At 43.4% G+C, this 14767-nt stretch overlaps 1 protein-coding gene across 5 annotated transcripts; it reads left to right on the top strand.

The window, feature by feature from the left end:
• Window positions 1-8405: 8405 nt before the first annotated feature.
• On the top strand, window positions 8406-13947 carry LOC101934569 (collagen alpha-1(II) chain-like). Of its 5 annotated transcripts, none has more exons than XR_010597647.1 (5): window positions 8406-8546; window positions 9509-9879; window positions 11348-11404; window positions 12795-12830; window positions 12907-13947. XR_010597647.1 is itself a non-coding variant. In XM_024110893.3 (3 exons), the coding sequence occupies exons 1-2, from the start codon at window positions 8836-8838 to the stop codon at window positions 11360-11362; spliced, it is 1059 nt and encodes a 352-aa protein (XP_023966661.1). In that variant the 5' UTR covers window positions 8699-8835; the 3' UTR covers window positions 11363-11404; window positions 12907-13947. The 5 variants fall into 5 exon arrangements, 1 of the variants encoding a protein (XP_023966661.1); XR_010597648.1 differs by lacking the exon at window positions 8406-8546 and adding an exon at window positions 8576-8634; XR_006172184.2 differs by lacking the exon at window positions 8406-8546 and having other exon boundaries at window positions 8699-9879.
• The last annotated feature ends 820 nt before the right edge of the window (window positions 13948-14767 follow it).

Raw genomic sequence — 14767 nt, 5'->3', positions numbered from 1 at the left:
CCCACTCATAGCTGGGATCAGGGATTAGTAGTAGAGTGTCTGAATATTTATCTCTAGTCCTAAGAAAGATGATTGTCTGGAACCACAACTGCCTACCCCAGCATAGTGATTCAACTTTATTAAAGTGCTGGAAAAGCAGGACATCATGGTAGTGTACTCAGTTCTTCTTCTGTTCTCTACATCTTCTCTCAACATTGTAATCAGCCTGCATTGCCTCTTTCAGCAAGCCCCCAAAAGCGGGGAGCCAAGAGCACTTAGGACCTCAGCGTAGAATCTCGACTGCTTGAAAATTAGCTCTTTGCCCTCTCAAGCTTCTCTGGGAGCCCACATCCTATGAAATCTAAGTTCATGTATAATTATGTTGTATAATTATGGTGACTAGAGGAATGTTTTCCTTTTCAGCAGTAGAGGGAGTAGAGAGCCCTTTCCCCTCTGAAGCTTTTGGCCATTAGACTTACAGAGAGAAGAGGCATATTCAGCCATCCACCTTCAAATTAAGGATTCTCTCTACACTATGTTTTTCAAGTGCTTTGTTCATTTTTTTTTTAAATCGTAAGATGTAACTTCTCCCACTTCTCATGAGAGACTGTTCCACTGATTAATTATTGGACTATGCTAGTTACCCCCTACTTAACGTTGCAGTTAAGGTTCTATTTAAAGCTAAATTTTGCATCCTAATTAATGCTTTCAGTGAGGTCTCATGCAGGTACAAGCCAACATCTGAAGGAGCTCTCCCTTGCCACCTAGTGATGAACTGGGGTGTGGCAGACTGACAATTTCCTGCAATATACTACTAAATGAAGTTTACTGAATTACACTTGATTGAATTCTGTTAATAGATTTGGAGTCCATTGTATTAAAATGCAACTGTGTATGTGTTATTGTATATATTTTCATGGGAAGGGTAAATAGGAGAACAGCAAGGGGTGATTAGGCAAATCCACTCAGGTTGTAACCTTTCCAGAGAAACCACCCCCATGGAAATGTATACATGTACTTGTTCAAACTAGTTTCTCCAGGGACCAACAAAGGAAAGACTTTTTGGATAAATATCTTAGTTTTAAACTGGCTCTTAGCCTTCTTCCTGATGCAGCAAGCAGACAGACCCTCAATCCTTAAGGTAGGGGGTTGGAAGGACTGGGCCTGCCAGAATCCCTATTAGGGTTGGGGTTAATTCTGGTAAGCTTATTGGCATGGGGGTAAGTTATTTTATTGTTTTTCATATGTTTTCTGTGTAATGCTTTTTACCTTAATAAAAAATTAGACTTGCATAGAAAAAGCTGTGTTGTAACTTATAACTGTAGCAATTCTCCCTGTTAACCATCTCTGAGGAGAAAACAACCAAGCATTCTTAGGCAACATGTCTGTGCTGGGAAATACACAGTGAAGGCAGGAACTACGCAGCCTGGAAATACTCTGGTCAAAAGGGAGAGAGGTGTGGGTCTCTCCACCCAAGAGAGGTGATAGCCAGGGGAGCGGGAAGCCTGAGAATGGGTGCCCTTGCTGGATCATGGAGGGAAAATACACAGTGCTTAATTTGTAATGAAAGAGTGCCAGGGCTCAAGCAATTGTTTTACTTTCATAATTCATGCGGCAAGCCCAGAGGTGCCGGGGCTATGAACTGCCAAGCCTAGAGCTTCCGGAGCTCAGTCTTGGCAAGCCCTGGCACAAATTAAGCATTGGAAATACAGATGCAGTTGCCTTGCACCGTGACATGGGGGAAAAGACCTCAAGAGCATACCTTATTTGCATAGACACACCTATTTTGCCTAGGTGATCATCAGGCAGACCCGCTTTGTCAAAGTGATCAATTTTGGCTGTTTTGGGTTAAAATTCACTTTGGTCTTGAATGCATGGTTAATTAAATGTTGTTATCCTCATTTAATAAGTAAAGGATAGAAGAACTGTACTTAATATGCCCTAGTTTGGGGAGGAGAGTCTCCCTAACTCTAACCTCACTCACTAAGCAGGGGGTAGTGATGAAAAATTCAAGTGAAAGTCAAAAGGGGTGAATATCTGGTGTTAAAGTCTTTGTTTAAAGAACCCCAGTTACAAAGATTTGATTTTTTTCCCTTCCTATATTTAAAGACAGATGGTAAGATTCAATTTAGAGTATTTAATTCAGATTCAATTCAATGTATCTGCTCAATGGTTATTAGAGCTGAAATCACTGATGAGCTGTGGGGATAGTTTTGTGATGAAAGACAACGTGGAGGATGTAGTAGTGAGTTTCCTCACTACCTGCTGAAATCACTAAGAACTGGGCTAAGTGAAGGAACTTCAGAATGTGATACTGCAGCTAGAGGCAAAGGCAGCAGAGACAGCAGTGAGCAGTGGCAAATGCAGCAACGAGTGGCAGCAGAGACAGCAATGAGAAACAGCAAAGTTTGTTGCAACAAGCAGTGACAAAGACAATGGTGACAGTGGTGAGCAGCAGCAAACGTGTTAGTCAACCTCCCCTTCATGAGTGGGATGTGAACCCATGCAAATGTACCCTTGAATTGTCTGACTTTGCTGACTAGCTACGCTATGGCACGAAAGGGAGTGGTGTATTAAAAGGACATTCCTCCATCAGACTTTCACATCATTATGTGAGAAACTAAAGCAAAGGACACTGCCCAAGATTCTGCTGGGTTGGTGTTTAGTTATGGTTTGCATACTTTTGTATCACTGGTGCAGTGTTTTCCCAAATTAATGCTGAATTCCTTCTGCTGTTAATAAAAGTTTTCTTTTGTTATACACAGACTCAGTGCTTGTGATTGGGGAAGTATTGCCTCTTAGAGGCAGCATGGGGTAGTATTTAGTTTACCCAGATATCTGGGTGAGGGGTGGCGCTGGTTAGGTTTTGTAATGTTAAGAGGAACCCTTAGATATTTAACCCAGCCCTTGTTGCTGTCAGCGACACCTGGCTGAAGGGTTACATGTGGTACCAAGAAGAAGGCCTAAAATGTAAAATATGAATAGTTATTTGACCTTGGTTTTGGAGCTGCATGATAGAGTGTTAGCAATATTGGAACCCATATGCGCTGTGCAAACTTCTTTGCAGAGCTGTAAGCTGCATGACTGATAGAGCTGCAGCTATCAGCTCTCTTCCTCTCCCCCTCCTCCAGACTTATCAAGGAACATTATGGGGATAAGAAAAGAGTGAGGAGTAGAGATGCTGGGAGTTGAAGCTGTGTCATGCTCTCCCCAGTTATCCTGTGGGAAATGCACCTGGACATCATCAGCCAGAGAATCCAGCTGTAAAATGCAGCCTGAATCCCCTCTCATACCTTCCCCAATGCTCCATCACTGGGGAAGGGCTGCCTAAGTTACTGTTTCGGGGGGGAGGCACAAGTTGTTTCCCTTTGCACTTGTCCACAAAGTGGGGAAGGGATCCTATGGTTCCACTTCCCCTATTCAAGGCTGTCCTGTATACTATCTGCCTATCTCCAGCGAGTGATCCAACTCTGAATCGCCAGTCACAAGTGCCAGTTTAGCAACATAGAGATGGATCATCAGAATCATAGGCCACGTCTACTCTACAAAATTATGTTGACTTAACTTACGTTGGCATACTGTCACCCCAGTTATTAAATCGCTTGTGTGTGTTCACCTGCAAACTCAATCATGTGAAGCATGGATAGCACATGAAGCAGAAAGTGGCGTGCACACTAAAATACACAATTGAACATATGTACAGATCAAAAGAACACACTAACACAGGGGTCGACAATCTTTCAGAAGTGGTGTGCCAAGTCTTCATTTATTCACTCTAATTTAAGGTTTCGCGTGCCATTTTAACGTTTTTAGAAGGTCTCTTTCTATAAGTCTATAATATATAACTAAACTATTGTTGTATGTAAAGTAAATAAGGATTTTAAAATGTTTAAGAAGCTTCATTTAAAATTAAATTAAAATGCAGAGCCCCCCAGACTGGTGGCCAGGACCTGGACAGTGTGAGTGCCACTGAAAATCACCGCGCGTGCCACCTTTGGCACCCATGCCATAGGTTGCCTACACCTGCACTAACACTTAAGAAAACCAGTAGCAAAGGCACTATACGACTGAGCGTGCGGAACTGTAAACAAAAGATGGTGGCTTTCCGGCTATTACCAGCCAAGGGGGATGCTATACATGATGTCACTCCGCATTCCCTCCCCTCCTCCCTCAACCTAACCATTGTTAGGTATCTGATGTCTGATAGGTTTCATGACAGATGTGGATTTTGAGGAGGGATTTGAAGGAGGAGACAGTAGGGATTTACGGATTACTTTAGAAAAGGAGTTCCGTGCATAAAGGGCAGCGTGTAAAAAGATGTGTGGAGGTTTGTGTGAGAAGCTGATAAACAAGCAGATAAGGCTGGTACTGTCAGAACAGAGGGTCTGGAGGCAACACAATAAAAGACCAAAGCGAACACTTTTAATGTCTGTCTTTGCTGCTGCTTATAGCTTTCTCAAGAAACAGTAATATGACACTGATTGCCGGTTATGCTGATAATATGGCACGATTGCTCATTATGTTGCTGCCCACAGGGTTTTCAGTGGCCGCCTAGGACTATGTCTACACTACAAAGTCTCTGAGTGCATAGTCCCTATTGTAGATGCAACATATGCCAACAGCGGGAGGAGTTCTGCTGGTGTAGGAACACCAACTCCCTGAGCAACATTAGCTATGCCAGCAGAAGATCTCTTGTGTGTCTACACTGGGGGTTTTGTTGGCATAACTATGATGCTAGGGGGTGTGGTTTTTCAACCTCTGACCAACATAGCTATGTCACTATAAATGTAGAGTAGGCCTAGTCTAGAATCTTTAGTAAATTATTAACAGCAGCACAGGTAATGGAGCTCCAATTCACATTTGGAAGGTTATCTTAACATTTGTAAAATGAAAGCTTAAATTCTGCAAGAATTATTACTTGGGTCCCCTGCTCCAGAAGGAATGTTTACTATTTGCCCTATCTTAATCTTAATGTCTGAACTCATCCTGTTGCTATCTTGTTCAATAATTGACCAGCCACTCTGAGTTTGAGGATACTTCCTTCAAGTTTTAAAAAGTATATTAAAAAAATAGTAGTAGAATTAATATGGATTACTAAAGCAATGGGATTGCGGAGAGAGAAATTCTGAGGAATGAATTAAGTTAATTGTTATGACTTCTTCCTTTCCACTCATCAGTTTCATTCTGAATCAGCTTCAGTCCCCACAAATTGAGTTTTGCCCTGAGCCATGCTGCAGACAGACCTAAGAAACCACTGTCCTCCTGCTTAACTAAAGATATATTTTCTCAAGGCCCTTTGGCTACCATAATTCCAGCCTGCATGTGCCACTGGATCCCAGAATTTGTCAATTGTTATTGTTTTAAGTCAAAGCCATATTTGAGTTCTATCAACACAAAATGATATCTTAAACCAGTTAATTACTATTTTTTTAAACTCATATAACCCAGAGCCAGCCAAACCTAACATAATGTATTACTTTAAAAATGTATTACTTAAAGCTGTCAGAACTGAAAAATCTTTACTGTGTATTGGCACATGAATGACATTTTCAAAAGGAGTTAACAAAATATGAATGAGAAAAAATCTAGACTAAAGCTAAGAAAACCTCAATCTCCAGAAACCTTTAAAGAGTCAGTATAAATACTGTATAGATCCTACAACACTCACTATTGTGCTAGCAGGCTGCTCAGGCAAGTTTTAGAGGAATTATTGTGCTGTACAAAACTTTCAACGAATTCTGATAAGACTAATGCCCCAGTTTGATGAATTCAGAGTTAGTAAGAGGTTGAGTTTTGGGGGTTGTTTTTTTTTAAGTTACTTGAGAGGAATTTAAAAACAAAATGTTTAAAAACTCATCACTAGACATGCACCTACTTATGCCAGCAGTAATTTTTGCTCATAGTCACTACAGAAAATGAATGAAAAGTTGCTACAAAATATGAACTTCTTCATTTCACAAATTGAACACAGATCCTCCAGCTACTGTGACTAAAACCTTGTTAAACTTAAGTTAAAAGTGAATTGGAAAGAAAAAGAAAAAGGGTTTGCATCCTTTCATTACTGCTGTACAATGTATCAAAATGGGCTCAAGTATAATTAAAAATATGTAGTTATCTTATTTTTTCCTGCTTCTTTCTTACATTATAAACTCCAAGTCTTGAATTAATGTGTTTTGTCAGAGGACCAATTGGAGGACTGGAGATTTTAAATAAAACAGTGATGTCACAATAGGCTGATACCTAAGATATAGCTTTACTAGTCCTCAGATGAAGAAGGAAGGGTTGGTAAGTCTGTAACAGAGGCCTTATCTCCATCACGGTGTAAGTGGTAGCATACACCACCAGCATAGAGGTGTTTTTACCACCATATTGTCTAACCCTGTTCAGAGTTGCCACTCGACGGGGTGTGCTCTGAAAGCAAGACTTCAGAATTCTGTTTCCGTTGGCAAGTGGGTGAACATAATGTCCATGAAGGATAGTAACCATGTCCCAGATCCTCAAAGGTGTTTAGGCTCCTCACTCCCATTGAAATCAATGGGAGTTATATGTCTAAATGCCTTTGAGCATCTAGGCTCAAATACCTTTCAGTTTTGTTAATGACTTCAATGGGAACAGGACTGGACCATCCTAATACTAAAAGGTTTAGACGTGACTGGATCTGAAGCTGAACCCTGGCTCCCTCCATAGTCCTTGCATTTACTCACTCCTGACCTGGCTCAGAACTCCACAGGTAAGTAGCTATGGCACCTCCTAATGTCAGCAGACTTCACTCAGACCAGCAGCTCTTTATCTGCTAGAGCCTGATTCATAAGGACATTATATTTAAAAACATAAATTATTTATAAATAGAGATACAAATTAATATTTAAATGAGATAAATAAGGAGCTGGAATGATGCTGGGCCCCCACATAATATTTTTTATTATAGATTAGATAGAGCCTTTCAGTAATCAGCTTTACACTCCAAATCAAACACTCCCAACATATTACATTATTCAGCCAAGAGGTTCAGATGAACATATAACTCCAACAGGAAATTAAGTCTTACTAACCAAAGAAAAGAGCTAAATGAATCTGCAAATACAAACTCATAACAATGTTTCTCTCAAATGCCATTTACTGTGTTGTGTTCCCTGAATCACCGGCAGCACATGCCAAACCCGTGGGGGAAAAAACAGAAATTGGGCTTGTTTTTGGCTTAATTGGCTTGTGAGCTGCTTGTTGGCTAGTTTTTTGTTTGTAGTTTGTTGCTTGTTTGGCTTGTAGCTTGTTGCTTCTTTTTTTTGATTGGCTCCCGGCAAGCAGGGGCAAGTGGGGTAGAGAGTCAGGGGTGCACAGCGGGCCCTGCACACTGCACGCCGGGGGATCTAGTCAATAGAGTAAAAAGAACAGGAGTACTTGTGGCACCTTAGAGACTAACAAATTTATTAGAGCATAAGCTTTCGTGGACTACAGCCCACTTCTTCGGATGCATCTGAAGAAGTGAGGTTCTTACCCACGAAAAGTTATGCTCCCTATACTTCTGTTAGTCTCAAAGGTGCCACAGGACCCGCTGTTGCTTTTTACAGATTCAGACTAACACGGCTACCCCTCTGATACTTGACAAGTACTCCTGTTCTTTTTGCGGATACAGACTAACACGGCTGCTACTCTGAAACCAGTCAATAGAGTGTTGGGGTTCTTAGGGATTCGCTTGTTTTGGCCTTATTTTGAAATGGGATTAGCTTGATTTTTGGTTTATTGTGAAAGTCGGGGTGCTTATTTACCGCGTGAAAGTTGGCAACAGTGGCACACACACTTGTTTATCACACAAATGAAACTGTTTGGCTATAAGCCACCATGTCATGGGGTGAATGGTCCCCTCTCAGGATCTATTTCCACAGTCCCTCCCCTTAAACTGATAACATTGTCTCAGTAGAACGGAGCTGCCTGCACTAAGGCCCCATCTAAACCTGGTCCTAGTTTTTAGATAAATTAGACCCTCACCTATACAGAGCAAGCAACCACGTTTAACAACTGTATTTAGTTAAAACAGAATTTGCTGGATAGTGTGGCAGGAGGAGCCAAACTATGTTATAGCCAGGTTTTAAAAAGATGTATTAGCCCAGGTACAGACGTAGCTCACACTGGCCATGTCCATCCTGTGGGCTGTAGTCCACGAAAGCTTATGCTCTAATAAATGTGTTAGTCTCTAAGGTGCCACAAGTACTCCTGTTCTTTTCATCCTGACTAACCAAACCATGCTTTTGCCCAGATTAGCCACAATCATAAACCATGTTACCACCCAGCTGCTTTGTGTACCTGCTGGGACCTTAGCTTGTAACACGATTTGAGTTGGACAGTCTGCCCATAGCTATATTGTGTTGAAACTGAGTTCAGCTAGCACGTGCTTCCCTAAGTGGGGTCTTAGAAACAGTCCCTGATTGCAACAACAGCCTTGGGGACCCGCGTACAACCAGTGCAGCGCCGCAGCTCTCTCTGTTGTGGGTTACAAAGAAAGCTGTGGGCATGAAGCGGGGGACCGCACACAGGGCAACTGCATTGCGATTGGACCCCGGAACACAGATGTGAGTCCCACGGTGTGGCACTCCCTGCCCGAGGGAGGAGGGGGTGTAAAACTGGGGAGGGAGGAGCAGCTCGGGCCGGAGGGCGGCGGTGAGTCCCTGTCACGGGGGCGGGGCCGGCCCTGCGGGTCCCTAGTTCCGGGGAGCAGAGACGGGACTCGCTGGCCTGGGCGGCTGTAGGGCCCTGGAAGCACCGATCCGCCCCACCCCTGCGGGCTGGCTCCTGCCGCCGCGCCCCACCACTGGGGCTGGAGCCGCCGCCTCCCGCGGCGCGTCAGCCCCAGCCGCGCCGATGCCACGTGGGAGGCGGAGGAGCCGCCGCCGGCGCCGGCCTGGAGCCCCGGGGCCCCCCCAGGCGCAGGGGGCGCCGCTGGCGGGGCGCCGAGAGGCGGGAGGCTCCCGGGAGCGGGCGGGGCTCGGCCTGCCCCGCTGGGCCCCGCGGGAGGAGGTGCTCGGCGGCGCCCAGGGAGAGCTGGGCCTAGCGGGGCTGGTCCCGGCCCCGCCCGGTAGCGCGGCGGGGCCTGCCGGGCTCTCCCACCCGTGGGCCGCCCCCGTCCCGCTTCTCGCCCCGCTCCTGGCCCCGCCGGCCCCACGAGCGCAGGGCAGCGGCCTGCCCGCCGCGCTGGGCATCTTCCGGGAGCTGGCCGGGCTGGCGCGGGAGCCGGGGCCCGGGGGCAGCAGGGCGGGGGCGGCGCCGCGGCTGAGGACCGTGTACGTGAACCCCAGGTGGCTGGAGCGGCAGGCGGCCTTGGCGGCGGCCCCGCAAGGCCCGGTCGGGCCGCAGGGCCCGGAGGCTGCGAGCAGCTCGCCGGGGCCTCCGCCCGCCACCCAGGGGGAGCCCTGCCCGGAGGCAGCGAGTCCCTACGTGGGGCTGCGGAGACCCCTGGGCTACCAGCTGGCGAAGGCCACCAAGGAGCGGATCTGGAGGGGGGAGTTCATTGACCTGTTCTCCTTGCTCCACACAGAGCTGGCCCCGGAGCACGAGCCTGGCCAGGGGCTGGGGGACACGCTGGACCAGTGGGTCTCCGCCTTCCTGGTGTACGCCAGTGTGCTGTGCGAGAAGCACCCCAACAGGTGTGGGGCCATGTTCAAATACCTGGATGTCATCCGCAAATTCCACGCCACCTACGGCGGCACTTCCTGGCTGCACTATGACGAGGACTTCAGGCGGCTGGCGGCCAAGGACCCCACCATGGCCTGGGGGGATGTTGACTTGAATCTCTGGATGAAGTGGATGGCCCCGTTAAAGCCATCGACAACCAGGCAGCCGCAGGCTGCGGGTGACCAGCAGGCTCCACTGCGGCCTCAAAATTCCAGGACGGATGATAAAAGTCAGGTGTGCCGGGCTTGCAACAGTGGCACGTGCTCCCACGCTGTCTGTGCATTAAAGCAGAAATGTACAAGGTGCCAGGGGCATCAGGGTGCTGCCCATGCATGCTGTGCATCCAAAGGGGAAGAGGAAGGAGGGCACATTGAAAGACCACGGAAAGCAGAAGAGCAGCAATGCTCAGAATGTCACTCGAGTTGAGACAGGGCCTCACTGCTAATAGTCTAGAGATTTTTTTCAAACAGATACAGATTATTTGGCTAAAAAAGTCAACTATGGATTCTTAGTTGACTAATGCAGCATGGTTTAGGGTGTAAACAAAGCTCCAGCAAGTTAGAACAGGACACTTATTACAAAATGTGTTCCCTACTTGTATTAATTTTTTGGACGTGCTACTACGCAAGAGAAATTAGTTATTGATACTGTTGTAATGTTAAGGCTCCCCAACGATCTGTTTTTCCTCTTTGTAAAGAATATGTTGCTTCCCAAGAAATCGTGGGTGGGCGGGAAAGAAAACCAGGAGAATTGACCTATGATTGTTTTAAATATGTTCCTAATGATAGAGTTATTCATATACAAAACAGAATGTGCATGAGATTTTGCTGTTGTCATTTGTGAGGGTTTTGGCATCTGCAGGTGGGGTGAAAGATAAAAGCTGGTCAAGGATGCACGTCAATGCAAGTGAGATAAACCAGAGTTTTGGTGGGCACAGTTTGCACCACTTCTAACGAATAGAGGATTCAAGTCAAACTCAGGATTCAACAGATTAAACCCACAAGAATTTTAGCCTACCTTGTGCAAAAGCACAAGAAGAAGGCCTTGTCTACATTGAGGATTTGCCATTATTACAGTCATCGGTGTAACTGGACTGGTGCAACCCTTAAGGTACACCTGGTGTAGCTTATTCCATTTGAAGCAGGGAGGAGCTCTTCCACCAGTACATATAGCAGCTCTGTGTACATGAGGGGTTGCATCTGTCCAGTTATAATAATGACTGAAATGAAAGCAAATCCCCAGTATATACAAGGTCAAAGACTGAATATTGAGTCTCGGGTCAAATGTATGCTAGTTGAAAGGCTTTGTTAATGCATTCACTATTCTTTTTTTAATTGTTTTGAGGACCCTAGGAGGCAAATGAATTTTTGATGCATCCTTTTGGATTCTTGCTATTCTATATTATATTTTATAGTGACTGACACAGAGCTGTTAAAGGGTGGGACTGTAGTAGCGTGATCTGGAGATAGATAACTTTTCTAGAATTGCAAGTATTTAATCAGTCACTAAGTCCTGTGTTTTGTACCATATCAAAACTGGTTTGTCTGAGCCAACTGCAAAAACAGTGGAAATGGGTACCATAGAATGTGTACCAAATCACAAGTACTATAATAGCTCCCAGTGCAGCTATTGTGGCATTAGTACATTTTTTGTAATGATAATACTCTATGCTTATGCAATTTGTTCTGACATCTCTCTTTAGACTTCTCATTTCTGAAATGTAGCAGATCAGTTTTTACTTCACTGCAGATCTTACCATGTGAGTACTCTAAATACCATGTTAGACATATTTTTTCATCCTGTTAGAGATTGGATTTGCAGTTTGTAATCTTAATCAGACTCTTAATTCTGTTAAAGGTTATTCTAATTATTAGTACTGGGTATGGAACAGCTGTTGTATTAAGCACCAGAGGGCTTGATCCTCTTCCTATTGAAGTCAGTGGCAAAACTCCCTCTGATTTCACCAGGAATAGGATTGGGCTCAAATTTGCAGTGTTTTCCTAAGAATTTGAGGAAGCTGTCAGAACTTACTAGCATATACAAAAGTGTTAAATGTGTGTGGGAGGGTTCTTTTAAATGGGTTCAGATAAACAGTTTATGTTTGTATTTTACAGTAAGGGCTTGTCTAAAATGAAAAATTGTATCCACCTTAACTATAATGGTAGTTAACTCTATCAGTGTAGTTAAAGCAGTATAGCTGCCCCTAGCATGAATGCTGTTGTATTGGTATAAAAGAGCTTATATCAGTGTAGCTTCCCATAAGGAAATAATCTCTCATACCTCTATAACTGCATCCACACTGGAGCACATACAGGTATAACTGTTTCAGTTTAAAAAAAAAAAAATAATAGCATTCCTAACTGAAATAGCTATGCCAGGATATCTGTTATAGACCAGACCGAAGTTAAAGTGTGAGGCTTCCATGGCAGGGCACTGATGGAGGCACAAAAGTGTGGTGGAGTTGCTTTCCTTATGGGTGACCTGCAAAGGAAAACATTTCTTTTCCTGAGCTATTTATTGCTCCTTTATGATGTATAAAGATGGTCTCCAAGAAATAAAAGTTGTGTTGTCTGTGCTGGAAGACTATAGAACTAAATGGAATAGTAACATCACATTAAACTTAAATCTTTTTCATTTCTTGAATGAGAGAAAGGGATGCTGTCTTCACACAGGGAGCTTTTCTCCCAGCTGTTTGTTTGAATATTTCTTTTCATTTTTTTTTTGTTTCATAAAACAAAACAATAAAAAAATTCAGTTTGAAGCAGTGTGACTAAACATTCTTTCCTTTTACAATTAAAGGCTGTGAAAACTACATCTTAGATTTCAGTCTCTTGTAATGTCCCATCCCCCCACCCCCCGCCCCAGTTCTCCTGTTCTACAGAAGGTTGATCATGGCTAGAACAAAATCAAGACTTGATATTTCTAATGTAAAAATTAGAAGAACTTTAAAAAAATCAAAAAACACTTGAGGCACTCTTTACTTCATAAGGAAGCAATCAAGAAACAATTTTTAAGGGCTGGGGTGAGAAACGATGTTTTTGTTTTGGACTTGATAGTTGGCATCAGTGCATCATCTGAGACAACTTCTTGAAACTTTTATGTCTAGATTAATTTTAGGTAATTCTCAATTTTTTTATACCACATTCAAGGAGAAAGCTAGTTGGAAGGGCAGTCCAACTAAATTGGTGAGTTACATACTATAACTGACTAACTCTAAAATGTAAATGTGTGTGCATTTGTTAAATACAGAATTTTTTATAGGTACCAACAGCCTGACTCCATTGTTGTCTAAGTGGAGCTCAGGTATTCTATTGCACCCATTTACCTCTGCTTTTGCTGCATTGCATGCTCTGCTAAAGAAGACCTAGGAGATTCATTTTACCCAACCAGCAGTTGTAGCAATGGACTACAATCAAGCCAGTTTGTTGGACAGTAGGAATACTTGCAGTGCAGCATTTGACACAGACTATCTAAAGAGGGCAAAGATTCAGGAGGGTGAATGAGTTGAACCGCCTTTGAATGAAGTCTGAAACAACTTCAAGAAGGGGAATCCTACTCTAAAATACTACATAGAAAGTATAAGTCAAAGTGAATATTGTAATTGCCAGATTGTCCCTTCTCATACAAGCAAACTATTTTGTGCTGTTCTGGGTCCTTAAAAGAACACACTTGAATATTTCAAAATCTATGTATTACACTTATTTAAAAAAAAAATTCAAATATTTGTCTTTATTAACTTTGCCATTTCATGAAGAATATCTGCAACAACATGTACTGAGTTGAAATAATACCCTACATTCAATAGATCAGCAGCTGTTGACAGTTGTTTTATAAGATTCACTCAACATTTCCTCTCTTTTTCCTCTGGGGGAAAAGAAGCATTGACTTCCATTGGCACATTCAAAAAAGCCATAGGGCAGTCATACATACCTTGCTTCTTCACCACACATAGAGATGACAAATTATTCTTCCATGCATCCCAATAGTATATCTAGCATTGTAAATATTAAGTTATGAATGGTTATTATCTGGTGCCAATGAAAGTTAGATTAGAGGGATCATGGCTTAATTATTTGGGTTTTTTTCCCAGTGTTCTGTTTTTTCTCTCCCCCTCACCTCACATACTAGGGCATATGATCAAGATGATAATTAGGTATCAGAAAATCAACCATTATCTGTTCTGTTTTTCCCATTCTTGGTTGTCACAATATTATGCACTAACTTGAAATGTTTGTAAATTCATATTAAAAATGTTTGAGACCTCATCTAAATAAATTTTTTTTATAAAAATGTCGTGCTTAACTTTTAGCCTTAGACTCATTTTTTTGTTCTTCTTTGTGCTGCCATGTTCCCTTTAATTGCCTTCTGAACCTTTGTGTTTTTGGTTTTTCATTGTGATGGTGCACCAGAACGTTTTTGTGCATGGAAGGAAATTTTACTAGGATCATCTACATAAAATACTTTGGACATGGAACTATTTGTTTCCTTGGAACTTGGCTGTGTGTTTTACAAGGGTTTCCTGAGCGCAGTAACCGTTCTGGGGACAGATTCTCAGCTGCTGTAAATACACCTCATTCCAATGACTTTAGCGGAGCTGTTTATATCTACCCTCCTGTTATCCAGAAGTTGGTATGGCTTATAGTTGTGCTTGGATAATTCATGCTGTACTTGAGACAGTAACACTTTGAAAGTCCCAAAACAGGGCCTCCATGAGTATTCCAGTAGTCAGTGGACCACCAAGTATTGTAAAATGCAATTGTTAATTTTATAGCTCTGAGACTGAAAAGGCTTGTTTTAATTAAATGCATTGTCCAGGTGCTCAGGATTGCCACATTTGAATTCCATATTTTCCTGTTCTTTACTCTCCTTTTCTTACTACTTGTTGTAAAATTCCTCTACTCAGCAATCATGTTGTCTCCCACCCATTGCTACTGCTGCAGGTGCTGACTGGGGAAATGGTTGTTAACATTGATGCTATTGTGACAGGATCCCTGGGCTACAGCCTGGGATTGTGGGACTGTGTCCCCTTAACTCTCCCACGTGGGCTGCCTCTCACCATGCCTTGGTAGTGACCAACAGCAAACCCCTCCAGGCGCTGTGATTGCTCAGCACAACAGCATGT

The sequence above is a fragment of the Chrysemys picta genome, chromosome 1 (genome assembly GCF_011386835.1).
Source record: "Chrysemys picta bellii isolate R12L10 chromosome 1, ASM1138683v2, whole genome shotgun sequence".
Lineage (NCBI taxonomy): Eukaryota > Metazoa > Chordata > Testudines > Emydidae > Chrysemys > Chrysemys picta.
The sequence above is the reverse complement of the archived record's forward strand: the minus strand, read 5'-3'. Positions and strand labels throughout refer to the sequence as shown.